The sequence below is a fragment of the Pipistrellus kuhlii genome, unplaced genomic scaffold (genome assembly GCF_014108245.1).
Source record: "Pipistrellus kuhlii isolate mPipKuh1 unplaced genomic scaffold, mPipKuh1.p scaffold_m20_p_6, whole genome shotgun sequence".
NCBI lineage: Eukaryota > Metazoa > Chordata > Mammalia > Chiroptera > Vespertilionidae > Pipistrellus > Pipistrellus kuhlii.
Window position 1 is genome coordinate 71,410,508 of NW_023425562.1, and position 12,374 is coordinate 71,422,881.

At 38.3% G+C, this 12,374-nt stretch overlaps 1 protein-coding gene across 6 annotated transcripts in view; it reads left to right on the forward strand.

Annotated features, from left to right (window-relative positions):
- KIZ (kizuna centrosomal protein) overlaps nt 1–12,374 on the forward strand; it is a 104,689-nt gene that overhangs the window by 52,528 nt on the left and 39,787 nt on the right. For all 6 annotated transcript variants that reach the window (XM_036417460.2, XM_036417459.2, XM_045574319.1 and 3 more), the window contains one exon: nt 1,424–1,571. In XM_036417460.2, the coding sequence (XP_036273353.1) occupies nt 1,424–1,571 (148 nt within the window). The remainder of the gene's footprint in view (nt 1–1,423; nt 1,572–12,374) is intronic.

Sequence of the window (12,374 nt, forward strand, 5' to 3'; positions counted from 1 at the left end):
CTTAAAGCAAAAAGTTCCCATCATCATTGATTTTTCTTATATCAAGGACTAAGTGTTCAAAGATCTTCATATAAAGTGTTTACTCTTATTAGGTGGAAGACCAAGTCATTATTTTAGACAACGATAAACTATTAAAATATTATTCATGTCATTTGGGGTAATTGATAAAAAATTTATTTGTTGCCATCTGGAAAAATTTTAACATTAAAATAATTACTTAGTAAGTAGTTTTATATCAAAACCCTAATGAGACTACCTTTTTTTCCCCAGGTGCAACTAATTACCTCTGTTAGTGGCTACTGTCAGAAACAATGGCCCAATTGTGCTCCTATACTCATGATGAAACATTGAGTCATCTTTATATTGTATGAAGTAGAACATGTACTGCTGATGTTCAGGAAAAAAAATTGGGGTTATTTATTACTTTGTATGCATTTAAAACTTCTGTCATATTATCAGTCTTTTGTAAACCAATTGGAAATTCTGGTTGGTACACTTATTTAAGTTGCACTTTTCTGATCAGAATCCATTCCAAGCATATGAAATTAATTGTAGATTATTTAAAGGCTAGTCTTTTAACTAGAGGAGTATATAACTTAGGTGACATCAAACTTTGTTTTTCTGTGAGGCATTGATGTTATAAATTTTCCAATGTAAAGTACACAAAAGAGAAAAAACTCCTTTAAGTTCTTTGTTCCACTTTGCAGATTTTCTGGTTTGGTGTGTTTATGTAGAACCATGGGCAAGACTCCTCCATGCGAGGACTGCACGTTAGAGCATTTTATATGCCTTAAAAAATTGTTAGGCTGGGTCACACACCAGGCCTATTTTACTAGACTCTGTAGCAGGTGGCTCCAGATACTTTTTACAGATTTTCCCAGATGGTTCCACTACACAGCTGAAGTTGAAATTGTTTGTCTAATAATCAAATGATAACCAAAGTAAAATTTAAAAAAAAAATTTGTTTAATGTACCTAGACTCTAAAAATGTCTTGGTCCGGAATAAATTAGGTCCCAAGTTTTTCTGGATTACCTACAGTGTCTTCTACTAACTTGATTATGGGGCCTTTAAAAATGTGAGAATCTTGCCGAACCAGTTTGGCTCAGTGGATAGAGCATTGGTCTAAGGACTGGAGGGTCCCAGGTTTGATTCCAGTGGGGGGAATGTACATTGGTTGCGGGCACATCCCCAGAGGGGGGTGTGCAGGAGGTGGCTGGTCGATGTTTCTCTCTCATCGATGTTTCTGGCTCTCTATCCCTCTCCCTTTCTCTCTATGAAAAAATCAATAAAATATATATTTTTTTAAAAAAAGATGAAGAAGAAAGAAAGAAAGAAAAATGCTAGCTTAAAAAAAAAAGTGAGAATCTCATAAATAACCCAAACTTACAAATCTCTAATGTTTCTCTTGTTTCTGCTTTATAGACCTGAACAAGCACCGGCTTCAGGCTTTTTAGGGGCACCATTGAGTCAGAGTATGGCCACCTTCAAAGAACATCATAATTCTATGGAAGAGCAGATAGCTAAACTGTCTGCAGTTTTCCAAGTCAAAAATGTGGACCAGAGGACAAAGGTTAGTCTTTTTTTTTTTCTTCTTTTTTCTTAAGTTTCAAGATGTACAAGGTAATAATTTGAGGAAATAGTTACATATTTGAGAAAATAAGAAGTGAGGTTTTGTGGTTGGTTTTAACCTTCTGATCTCAGGCCTTTTGCATATTGTTTGTGAAGGAATCTCATCTCCTAGCATAAAGTCAATTCAGGTCCTAGACCTAAGATCTAATTAAACACATCTACCCCAACATTTTCCAAGGAGCTTAGAAGCATCTTACAGATTCTGATTTTCTTCCTCTGCTCTGTACTTTCAAACACTATATGGTTGGTCATTCATGTCAATTCAGCAATTATGTATTAATCCATTTCTGTACACAGGCACCATCCCAGATCCATTAGAGGGAAAGACATAAATAAAAGGTGGCCCCATTCTGGGGAATGGCATAGTGGGATGCATGTAATAAGAAAATGGCAAAAAATGTGGGCCTTCAGAAAAGGGAGCCAACCCATCTGGAGCAGCAAGGAGGGCAGACTTTACAATGGAAGAAACGGGGGCGACGGGGAGGCAACCCTTAAAAGACTGACAAGATTGTGACAGGCTATGAGTACAGGGTGGGACGAGGGGGGAAGACTGTTATGAGCCAAAGGACAGACCAGAAAAGCCAACCTGTATTCAGGAAGTGGAGCAGGGTCATCCTCTGTGGCCGAAGTGTGGGCACCAGGCTGAGGATAGTGGGCGAGAAAGTCCGAGGTGTTCCCTGGCCCAGTTGTGCAGAGTCCTGCTCAGGCTAGGGAGCTTATGTTTAGTTGACTAGATTTTGGCAAGCCGTGGGAGCTTTCTGAGCAGAGCCATAATAAGATTCTGCAGTGCTTTGGGGAATTTCACCTAATTAGGACTGAGGCCAGGGAGAGGGAACCTTGCAGGGGTTCAGACAAGTCAAAGAGGGGCTGGACTTAGGAGTTGTTAATGAGAGAGAGAGAGAGAAAGAGAGAGAGAGAGAGAGAGAGAGAGAGAGAGAATATGAAACTGGTGGAGCAAGGTCCCATTGGGAGGAAGGGAAGCACAAAGGGAGCCCGAAGCCCAGATTTAGAGCATTGCCATTGTAGTCTGTGTCATTTCCTAGAAAAGCCATAGTCAAAGAGATGGTCTTTTTCTCCCAAGTTTAATATCATGAATTTGTCTTATTGCAAACCATTGTGTCTCATACATATACATAATATAGGCCTCACTGTCTTTGATAATTTTTAACGTGCTATTTTATCACACGCATAGTTCCAGGATTCTACATGTGCCCTCCTGGAGCCTTGCCACTGTCTCAGAGCTGTGCACCTGTGTTGCTGTATGTCCAGAGCCTCTGCCATCTCCCTCAAGTCTTTCAGGGAACTTTCAGATCTCAAGTTCCTGCCCTTTCCTTGCCTCTTAAATTAAAAGAGAATACAAGGGCCCTGGCCAGGTGACTCCATTGGTTGGAGCATTATCCCATGCACCAGATGGTTGCATGTTCGATTCCCAATCAAGGAATATACGTGGGATGTGGGTTCAATATCCGGCGGAGGCACATACAGGAGTAAATCTATTGATGTTTCTTTCTCACATCCATGTTTCTCTTCCTCTCTTTCCCTCCCTCTCCCCAATCCTTTCTCTCTAAAACATCAATAGAAGGCATGTTTTCAGGTAAAGATTTAAAAAAGAGACAGAGAGTAAAAGGACTTTTTTAAAAAGATATCAAACATATATACATAGAATGATACAATGTACCTACCAACCCAAATTCACGTGTTGTTACCATCATGCTATATTGTTTCAGACCTCATCCTCATCTTCCTTCTCTACCCCATCTTCTTTTCTCTCTCCTCTCATCTCTCTCTCTCTCTCTCTCTCTCTCTCCCTTTTTCACCCCCCCCTTCTCTTTCTTCTCCAGCTTTCTTTCATCTCTCCTCTCCTTTGTCCTCCTCTCTGTCCTCGAGCCTTCTTCCTCTCATCTTTCTTTCTTCTGTAATCAATTATTACAGATAGAGCCCCCATATGCATCTCAAGGATCTGATGCTCCTAGGGCCAGCTTTTAGTGTGTGAGTTCTTGACTTCGTGTGAAAAAATTTCACAACACAAATCCAGATGGACTATGAGGGGGCATTTATTGAAACTGGCACATAAAACAAGAAAGGACTTAGCATAGAAGCAGTAGGAAAGCCTAGGCTGGGCTGCCTTAGCTCTCTGGGAGTCAGAGAAAAGGAGGCCTTGAGTACAAGTTTAGGGTATTAGCCTGGGATGAACTGCTCATTGCTCCCCTGGTTGCAAGCCTCATGGGGTTTAGGAGATAGATGCATGCCTGTCGGGGGAGAAGTGGGGGCAGAAAATAGAAAAGGGAATGGCGGGGGCTGCTCCCTAGAAGGAGAGCAAGTGCTGGGTCCTTTATCTTGAGGCTTTGTCCCTTTCTTGAAGGCGGGAATCTTAGGGGAGGTCTCAGGGGAGGGTTTCAGCAGAATATTAGTAAGTTTTCTAGCTGTGCTTCTCCAGGCCTTGGTCTCTAATGATTGGTCAGTATCAGGGCAGGGGTTTGTCAGTCATCACAGCTTGTCCTGGTGCTGCCCACCTGGTTTTGCTGCCTTTCTGGGTCTGAAACTGAAATACAACAGAGGCTTAGATGCTATTTCTAAGTAGGTGGCCTTCTATATCTGCTGTAAATTGCTCTGCTTTTTCAGCTGTCCCAATTTTCCTATTCCACCTGTCCTGGCTTACTAGCCTGTCTCAGTACATCACATCAGCTGTGTCAAGAGTGAAAAAAGTATTGGCTGAATGCTCTTTGTTATTTAAACTTTAAAAATTTATATATTATTGATTTTCCACAGAGAGGAAGGAGAGAAATAGAGAGCTAGAAACATCAATGAGAGAGAAACATCGACCAGCTGTCTCCTACACCCCCCCCACACACACACACACCGGGGATGTGCCTGCAACCAAGGTACATGCCCCTGACCAGAATTGAACCTGGGACCTTTCAGTACGCAGACCGATGCTCTATCCACTAAGCCAAACTGATTTCGGCTTAAACTTTTTTTTTTTATATTAGAAAATGTATTCCGAGTTCTAGACAACCAATTCTCTTATAATTTTCAAATAATAACTCCATTATTAATAAGAAGAGGCTGTCCAGTTAAAATTTTGAGAGTCAAATGATATTCTGCTTTGTTCCTTTAAATCGTCATGATCTCATCTTAGTGACAATCATAAAAATTACCAATAAATTAATGACAACATCTGTACTTAAAGATGGAAGTAAAGAAGCAGTTTCACAAATGGCTAGGTTCTGAATGAAGAATGCACAGCAATAATGCAAAATTATATGGGCAGGGCAAGCATTGGGAGCTTTAGGACTAAATACTTTTGTGAGTTCTAGTTTATGCATCATCTGTTTGCAACTAGCAAAACCAAGTATCTCGGAATTGTTATCCTGTGTTGAAACAATATATACATTTAGTAACTAATATGGGTTAAATATTTCTCTATAGATAAAATTCTTAAAGATTTTCAAAATTTGAGAACGCTCTACTAGTAATTACTTGGTTAAGTAAGAGTCTAATGAAGCTCGGAAATATTTACTTTGATCTCTTGGGTAAATGGCTAATTAAACAGCACAAGTAAATGATGTTTACCTGTGGGTCCTCTCACTGTCAGCGGGAGTCAATCCATCTCTTGAGTAAATACATCATTAAGCTCTGAAACTGGGATTATATCCCCTCAAGACTCGATAAGGTCCACAGCACCCGCATAATCTATTAGGCAATTACATTATTGAGCTGCATAGTTTAAATCAGAAAATTTTGTAATTGCTTTATAGGAAAAAAAATGAGTTGGGTGCTTCATTAAAATACAAAGTGCCTTAATACTCCTTTTATTTTAAGTGATGTTTGTTTCCACCTGGAAAAACTCCAAACAAAGCAGTGATCTGCTGGTGTCACTGGTAGAATAAGTTGGTCCTGTTGCTCACACACACACACACACACACACACACACACACACACATCAGTCAGACATGTAATTGGTCACAGGAATCCCCTCACCTCTCCCTAAATGGTGGGCTGGTTTCTTGTTCTCTCTTGAATATTCATCTGCTGGCTCATAAGAATATTTCCCCTTTCTTTTAATGCTACATAGATAAAATCCCTTTCCTATAATTTAGATACAACTTAAGCGACAATGCTTGCCTTTCTCTATAAACACTGAAAATTTAACTTGAGGTGTGCAAGAGGAAGGTTCTTGAGGAAGGGTCAGTTAAATCTGTGTAACATGGAAGAATGTCATCAGCTATGGTTTTTCATTCTCTAGCCTTTCTGTATCTGCATTAATAGCACTGATTTACATACAGAAGGGAATTCAGTTTTATTAAATGCTTTCACATTCACTTCCTCTTTGTATTGTCAACATTAGAAACATTTAAACCTATAGAGAATTTTTCTGAGTTTATTTGAGCCACACTGACCACAATTGCCTGGAAGCAAAACCTCAATGGATTGAGGAAATGTTCCAGACACCGCTTATTTAATACATCACTTTAAGCACTTATTTTATACATCAGAATTAAAGGGAAAGAATTAAGGGTCTACATGAAATCCACTGGTGATAGAGTAGGAGGCAGTAGAAAGCAAAGCAGGGAAATCTCTGTGGTTGGATAAAAAGTAAAATGAATAGACATACTTCTAAAAGAAGTATAGGATAGTTAACAATTAACATGATAACAACAACAATGAGGGGATTTGTGGTCTGTTCTGGTGGTTCCCTAAGAGGGTGGGAATTACTTTAAAATTGTGTTATCCTAGATTCAGAAAGACAATAAATGGGCTTAGTTAAGGTACAGAAGTACTGGCTAGGTTGTGACTACCTCCAATGAATTGCTTTTAGTTAGAAAGTTTTAATTTCAGACTATTCTGTGTGGTTACTTTCATCCCTGAGTGTTTATAAGGCCACCAAGCAGGCTTCCCCCAAGCTCATCAGGTTTAGTACGTGTGTCCCTCCCCCTTTTTCATCCAAGTTTCCCCTTTTGATCATTAATCAGTCTGAAGGACCATCCTTTTGGTTGGATAACATGGCCCCAGGGTGCTAGGAAGACTTATTTCTAGGAAGTTTCAGAGTCAGCCTTTGTCTTACTGAATGAACAGAATGGATCACTGGGAATGATGCAAAACCATAGCCTTATATGGCAATCAAGGCCAAATTATTATTTCTTGTATTTTATTTCTTTTTTAAAGAGAAAAAAAAAAAAAGACAGGTGAATGAAGTCACTCAGATCCTGTATGTCTTTGTTAAAAATATTCTAGATCATTTTTCATCTTTGAGCTATGATAAAGTGTTTTTGCTGCTTCTCAAGTTTTTTTTTTTTTTTTTTTTCTGTATCTAGTATATATGTATACTAGGAACAAGAGCAACAGTATTAAACCAGTAACCAAAGAACCTATTACATTTATTATTGTAATTTTTATTAATCTGATACTATGTTTTCTCCTTTGTTCACTGTCATTGAACCTTATGATATATTTGGCCATACAAATTAATACTTTATACCACTTTATTATCCAGAAACTCTAATTTTTCTTCTGGCCAGTTAGTTTCCATAGAAATGACTTCATGAGGAGGATTAAGTTTAATTTTTCAATATATTGGATTTTCAGTATCAATATTATCATAGGTTTTATTGACCTCAAGCACAGTTATTTTGCCTGTGACTTCAGATTATGTCATATTACCGTAGTATTTAGTGTTGTGAACGAAAGGGCCACATGCTATCTGACTTGCTCAGGGAATGCCTGCATGGTGACCTTGCAAACTCAGAGACCTAAAGTAACCACAAAAGATGGTCTGAAATGAAAACTTTTTAAATAAAAGCAGTTTGTGATGGGTAGTCATGTACTAGCCCCATGGTTGGCAAACTGCGGCTCGCAAGCCACATGCGGCTCTTTGGCCCCTTGAGTGTGGCTCCTCCACAAAATACCACGGCCCAGGCGAGTCTATTTTGAAGAAGTGGTGTTAGAAGAAGTTTAAGTTTTAAAAATGTGGCTCTAAAAGAAATTTCAATCCTTGTACTGTTGATATTTGGCTCTGTTGACTAATTAGTTTGCCGACCACTGCCCTAGCCGGTGTCTTCCTTGACAAAGGTCAATCTTTACCTTAAGTGAGTCTGTCTCTTATCTTTTTGCAACTATGAAAACATATCATTGGAATGTCAAAGGAATTTTCCTTTTTCTAGAACCCTCAAAGCACAGGAACCGCTCTGCGGAGACCACAAATCCCCTCATTGTCACTGAGTTAATTGTTGACTATTAACTAACCTGCACCCACCTAAGTGAAAGAAGTGTGTGTCTCTCATTTTACTTTTTATCCAACCCCAGAGGTTCCCCCCATCCCACTTTGCTTTCTTTAGTCTCCCTAATCTATCGCCAATGGATTTCATATAACTCACTTATGTCTCCTCTTTTGATTGTAATGTATACAATAAGGTGTGAAACTGCCATTCTCTGGAGCATTATCTCAATCCATTGAGATCTTGCTTCCCGACAATTGTGGACAAGGTTTGGTTCAAATAAATTTACAAAATTCTTCACAGGTTTGAATGTTTCTTATGTTGGCCATGTAAATTTGGGATTGTTACAATAAAAAACACTAGTATACTAGAAGAATTTTCTAATCCTTCCCCAAGAATGTCCTTTTTCTATACACCATATATTGTTATTTGTTAGGGTGTAGATACAATAGGTCAGAATTGGGTGAATTCAGTATTCCATATTGATTGGGGATATAACGATTCACCTCTTTGGTTTTTACAATTAGATAGGGAGCTGGTTTCTCATTGTTTACTATTTTTAAAGTATTGCCCATCTAATTCCCATTGGACATATTCTAGTGTTATTGAGAATGACCCCAATGCCAGCCAGTTGAACTACTGAGTATCTAAGCTTAAGATCTAACTGAGGTACCTGGGCTTTTTAGATACATCAGCCCAGCTGGCATGGCTCAGTGGTTGAGTGTCAACCTGTGAACCAGGAGGTCATGGTTCAACAAAGCACTAACATTATCATGACTGAAAATTAGTATGTCATTGTCTGGTAGGTGGGAAAGGTTAGCAGGTACCCAAGTTAAGGTTTTTTTTTATATATATCTAATAAGAAAGGGGGTCTCAGGAGATAGATATTGTTTCATTAGGAAACCATAAGAAGAATAGTAACAATATAAGAATCCTTTTATGTATATTCAACCAATAACAATTAGATGATAAAAGAGCAAGGTTTGAAAGAGTTCAAAGAATAAAATTAACAATTTTCAACATCAATTTGTGAGCATACAGGCCTTGTTGATGTCTTGGGATAGCTGTCTGCCTTAAATGGCAGCAACTTCTCAAAAAATCTTGCATCTTCGTTGTAGATGGAGACTAGTGTCAGAGACAGGAGTAGAGATCTTTCCTTGCAGTTAGGTGTTAGGTGCCTCTTTTAAATAAGAAATGTGAATCCATGAGTAAACTCTGGAGTTTGGCTGTACATGGGTTAGTTAGTAATACCTACTGGTAGTAAGATCCCTTCCAATGAGGTTGGAGAGAGTCTTTTTTTACTTGATGTCTTTTCCAATAGACCAAATCTCCTGATTTTAAGCCATGGTCTTTGAAATCTTCGTCTCAGAGAATATACTGTGAAATGAATTGGCTACTAATTTATTGATCTCTTTAAGCTGATTCCTCACCAATAATGAAGAATGCCTCCTTTTAGTAAAGTTAGTTCATATGCCCTTTCATGCAGGTGCATAGGGTGTCTAGTGCCTATTTTATAAAGAGAAAGTCTATGTTTAACAAAAGGAGTGTATATTAGGTTGAGGAGCACTATAGGAGAGCTTTTGTCCAGGGGAGATTAAAGGCTTCTGAAATTTTGGCTAGTTGAACTTTTATTGTACCATGCTATTATACATTCTATTAAACCAGAGGACTGACGTTGATAAGCACAATGACAATTCTGTAGAATAGGCCAAATTTTACAGATGGATTTTATTATTTTCCCAGTGAAATGAGTCCATGGTCGCTCAGAGGAAATTCCCCAATTGGGAATAATTCTGCAACCATTTTCTATAACAATTTACCGACCATTAAGGCTGCTGTTCCCCTGTAAGGGAATGCCTCCAACTAGTGAGAAAATATACAAATCATAACTTATATATATTTGTATCCCTGACATGGTGGTATTTGGATAAAATCTAATTGCCATACCTCAGATTGACCTAAAGGGAGTGGAAAATTGGCATCTATGAAGTGGTTTTCCTGGGTTATATTTTGAAAAAATAGGACATCTGCTGTACTCTTTATGAACTATAGTAGGAGAAAGTTTCCAGTAATATTGTTTACTCCATTAAATAATCTTTTCAGGTCCCCAATATGTTAGCTCAGTATAGGGAGTTGAACTCCTATAGGTGAGATTGATTTCTGATTGGGTCCAAGCCATTTCTGTTTGCCTGAGTCAAAGGTTCCCCCTTTTTGTTGCCATATCCTTTTTTTCTTCTTCCACAGCTCTGTTGGAACTGTAAAAGATAGTCTGTTATTGATTTAATAGAAAGCAAGGAGCATTCTCAGGTATGAATAACTTGACTGTTTGACGCCACCTGCTTAGCTGCAGCATGAGTTAAATGGTTTCCTTTTGCTTCCATGGTGGTAGTTTTAGAGTGCCCTGGGATTTTGATAATTGCCAGTTGTTTGGGTTGCTGAATGAAATCTAATAATTCTGCAACCATTTTACATGAACTGCCCTGAGGAAGTTAAGAAGCCTCGCTGCTTCCATAACATTCCAAACTCATGAGCTACACCAAATGCATAGTGACTGTCGGTATAAATATTGGCTACTTGATCTTTGGCTAATTGACAAGCCCAAGTTAGAGCAATTAGTTCAGCTTGCTGTGCAGATCTTATTTCAGGTAGATAGAAACTTTCAAATTATGTCTACCATGGAAGTTATTGCATATCCAGCTCAGGAATGTCCCATTTATCTTTCAGATAAGATCATATTTAAACCAAGTTAAATCAGCATTATCACTGGCCATTTCCTGTAAATCATTTCTAGGAACAAGAAGGTGGTCAGTAAGCCCAATTGTTGGTGTGTTCATCCTGTAAAGAAGGTAATGAAGTTGCAGGGTTTAGATGATTACACCAAGAAAAAGTAATATTAGGTGCAGAAAGAAGAGTAGTTCATAAGAAGCCTGACTGACAGAGAAGTGTTGGGTGTGATGAGAATTCAGTAAAGATTCAACAGAATGAAGAGCATGAACAGTTAAAGGAGAGTCCATAACTGTCTCTTCTGTTTATGTGCATAACATGGCTATAGCAGAGACGGCCCTCATACAGGGAAGGACCCCTTTTGCTACTGAATCTACTGATAAACCTATCATAGCCTGCAGGTTTCTGTTGTCCTCCATGTTTCTGAGTTAGAGCTCCTAAAGCATTCCCTTTATTTTTATGTGTGAAAAGGAAGAAAGGAAGTTTGTAAATAGGTTGTCCCAGAACAGGAGCTTTATATTATATTCCTTTAGAGCCTTGTGGAGGCTTCTTTCCATTTGGGGTCCCATTGAATTGGATCAGGTTGATCTGACTTTAATAGGACATGTAGAGGCTGGATCATTACTGAAAAATTTGGAGACCAATTTCAACAATATCCTGTCAAACCCAGGAATCCTCTAAGCTGCTTTCTTGTTTTTAGAAGAGGAAAAGATAGGATTCCTCTGAGTCTTTCTAGGTTAATCAGTAGCTCATTTTCAGATATGAGATGCCCAACGTATTTTACTTTAAGTAAACAAAATTGAAGCTTATCCTTTGAGACCTTGTGTCCTTCTATAGCTAGCTGTAGTAATAAGTAAATTGTGTCCTTTGGGGAGTTTAGTAATGTCCTAGGCCATAAAAGTAAATCATCCACATGTTAGATTAAACTGGAATCTCTAGGAAATTTAACATCATTTAAATCAATTTTTAATATTTGGGAGAAATTGGTGGGACTTTGTATATTCCTGGGGCCTTACATTCTAAGTAAATTGGCAATCTTTCCAGGTGAAGGTAAGAGATATCCTGGAATGCTGAAAAAGGCACTATATAAATTTAATATTGAAAAATATTGGCAGTCCCCAGGAAGAGCTGATAACAAGGTTTGTGGATTTGGAACCGTAGGATGTCCGAGAATAACTATCTTATTTATAGCTATAAGATCCTGTAAAAATCTCCATCCTTTTCCACTTGGGTTTTTTTTTTTTTTTTTTTTTTTTTACTAGAAGGATAGGAGAATTACAAGGACTTGTAAATGGAATTTTAAGTCTGTCTTTTAAGTAATCTTGTATAATGGGCTTAATTCCAGTTAATGCATCAGGTCTTTAAGAATATTGGTGAATAGTAGGTAGAGGCAAAGTATTATCAATAGTTATTTTAATCGTAGCTGGTTTGGCTCAGTGGTTGGAGTATCAGCCTGCAGGGTCTGATTCTAGTCAGAGGCACATACCTCAGTTGCAGGCTTGAACCTGGGCCCCAGCCAGAGTGCATGTGGGCAGCAACCAATCAATGTTTCTCTCTCTGTGTCTCCCTCTCCCTTCCATTGTCTCTAAAAGTCAATGGAAAAGACTTCCTTGGGTGAGTATTAACAAACAAAAAAAAGAAATAGTTATGTTAATTGGAGTGACTTACTTGATCTTGCCATTGTAAAGGCCCAAAATTGCATTAGAATTTCCTGCAACAAACATTCAGTCTAAGATTATTTTTCTTATGTAGAAGATTCTTTAAAATCATTATTTTTCCAATTGGTTCAGTATCTAATTCATTTA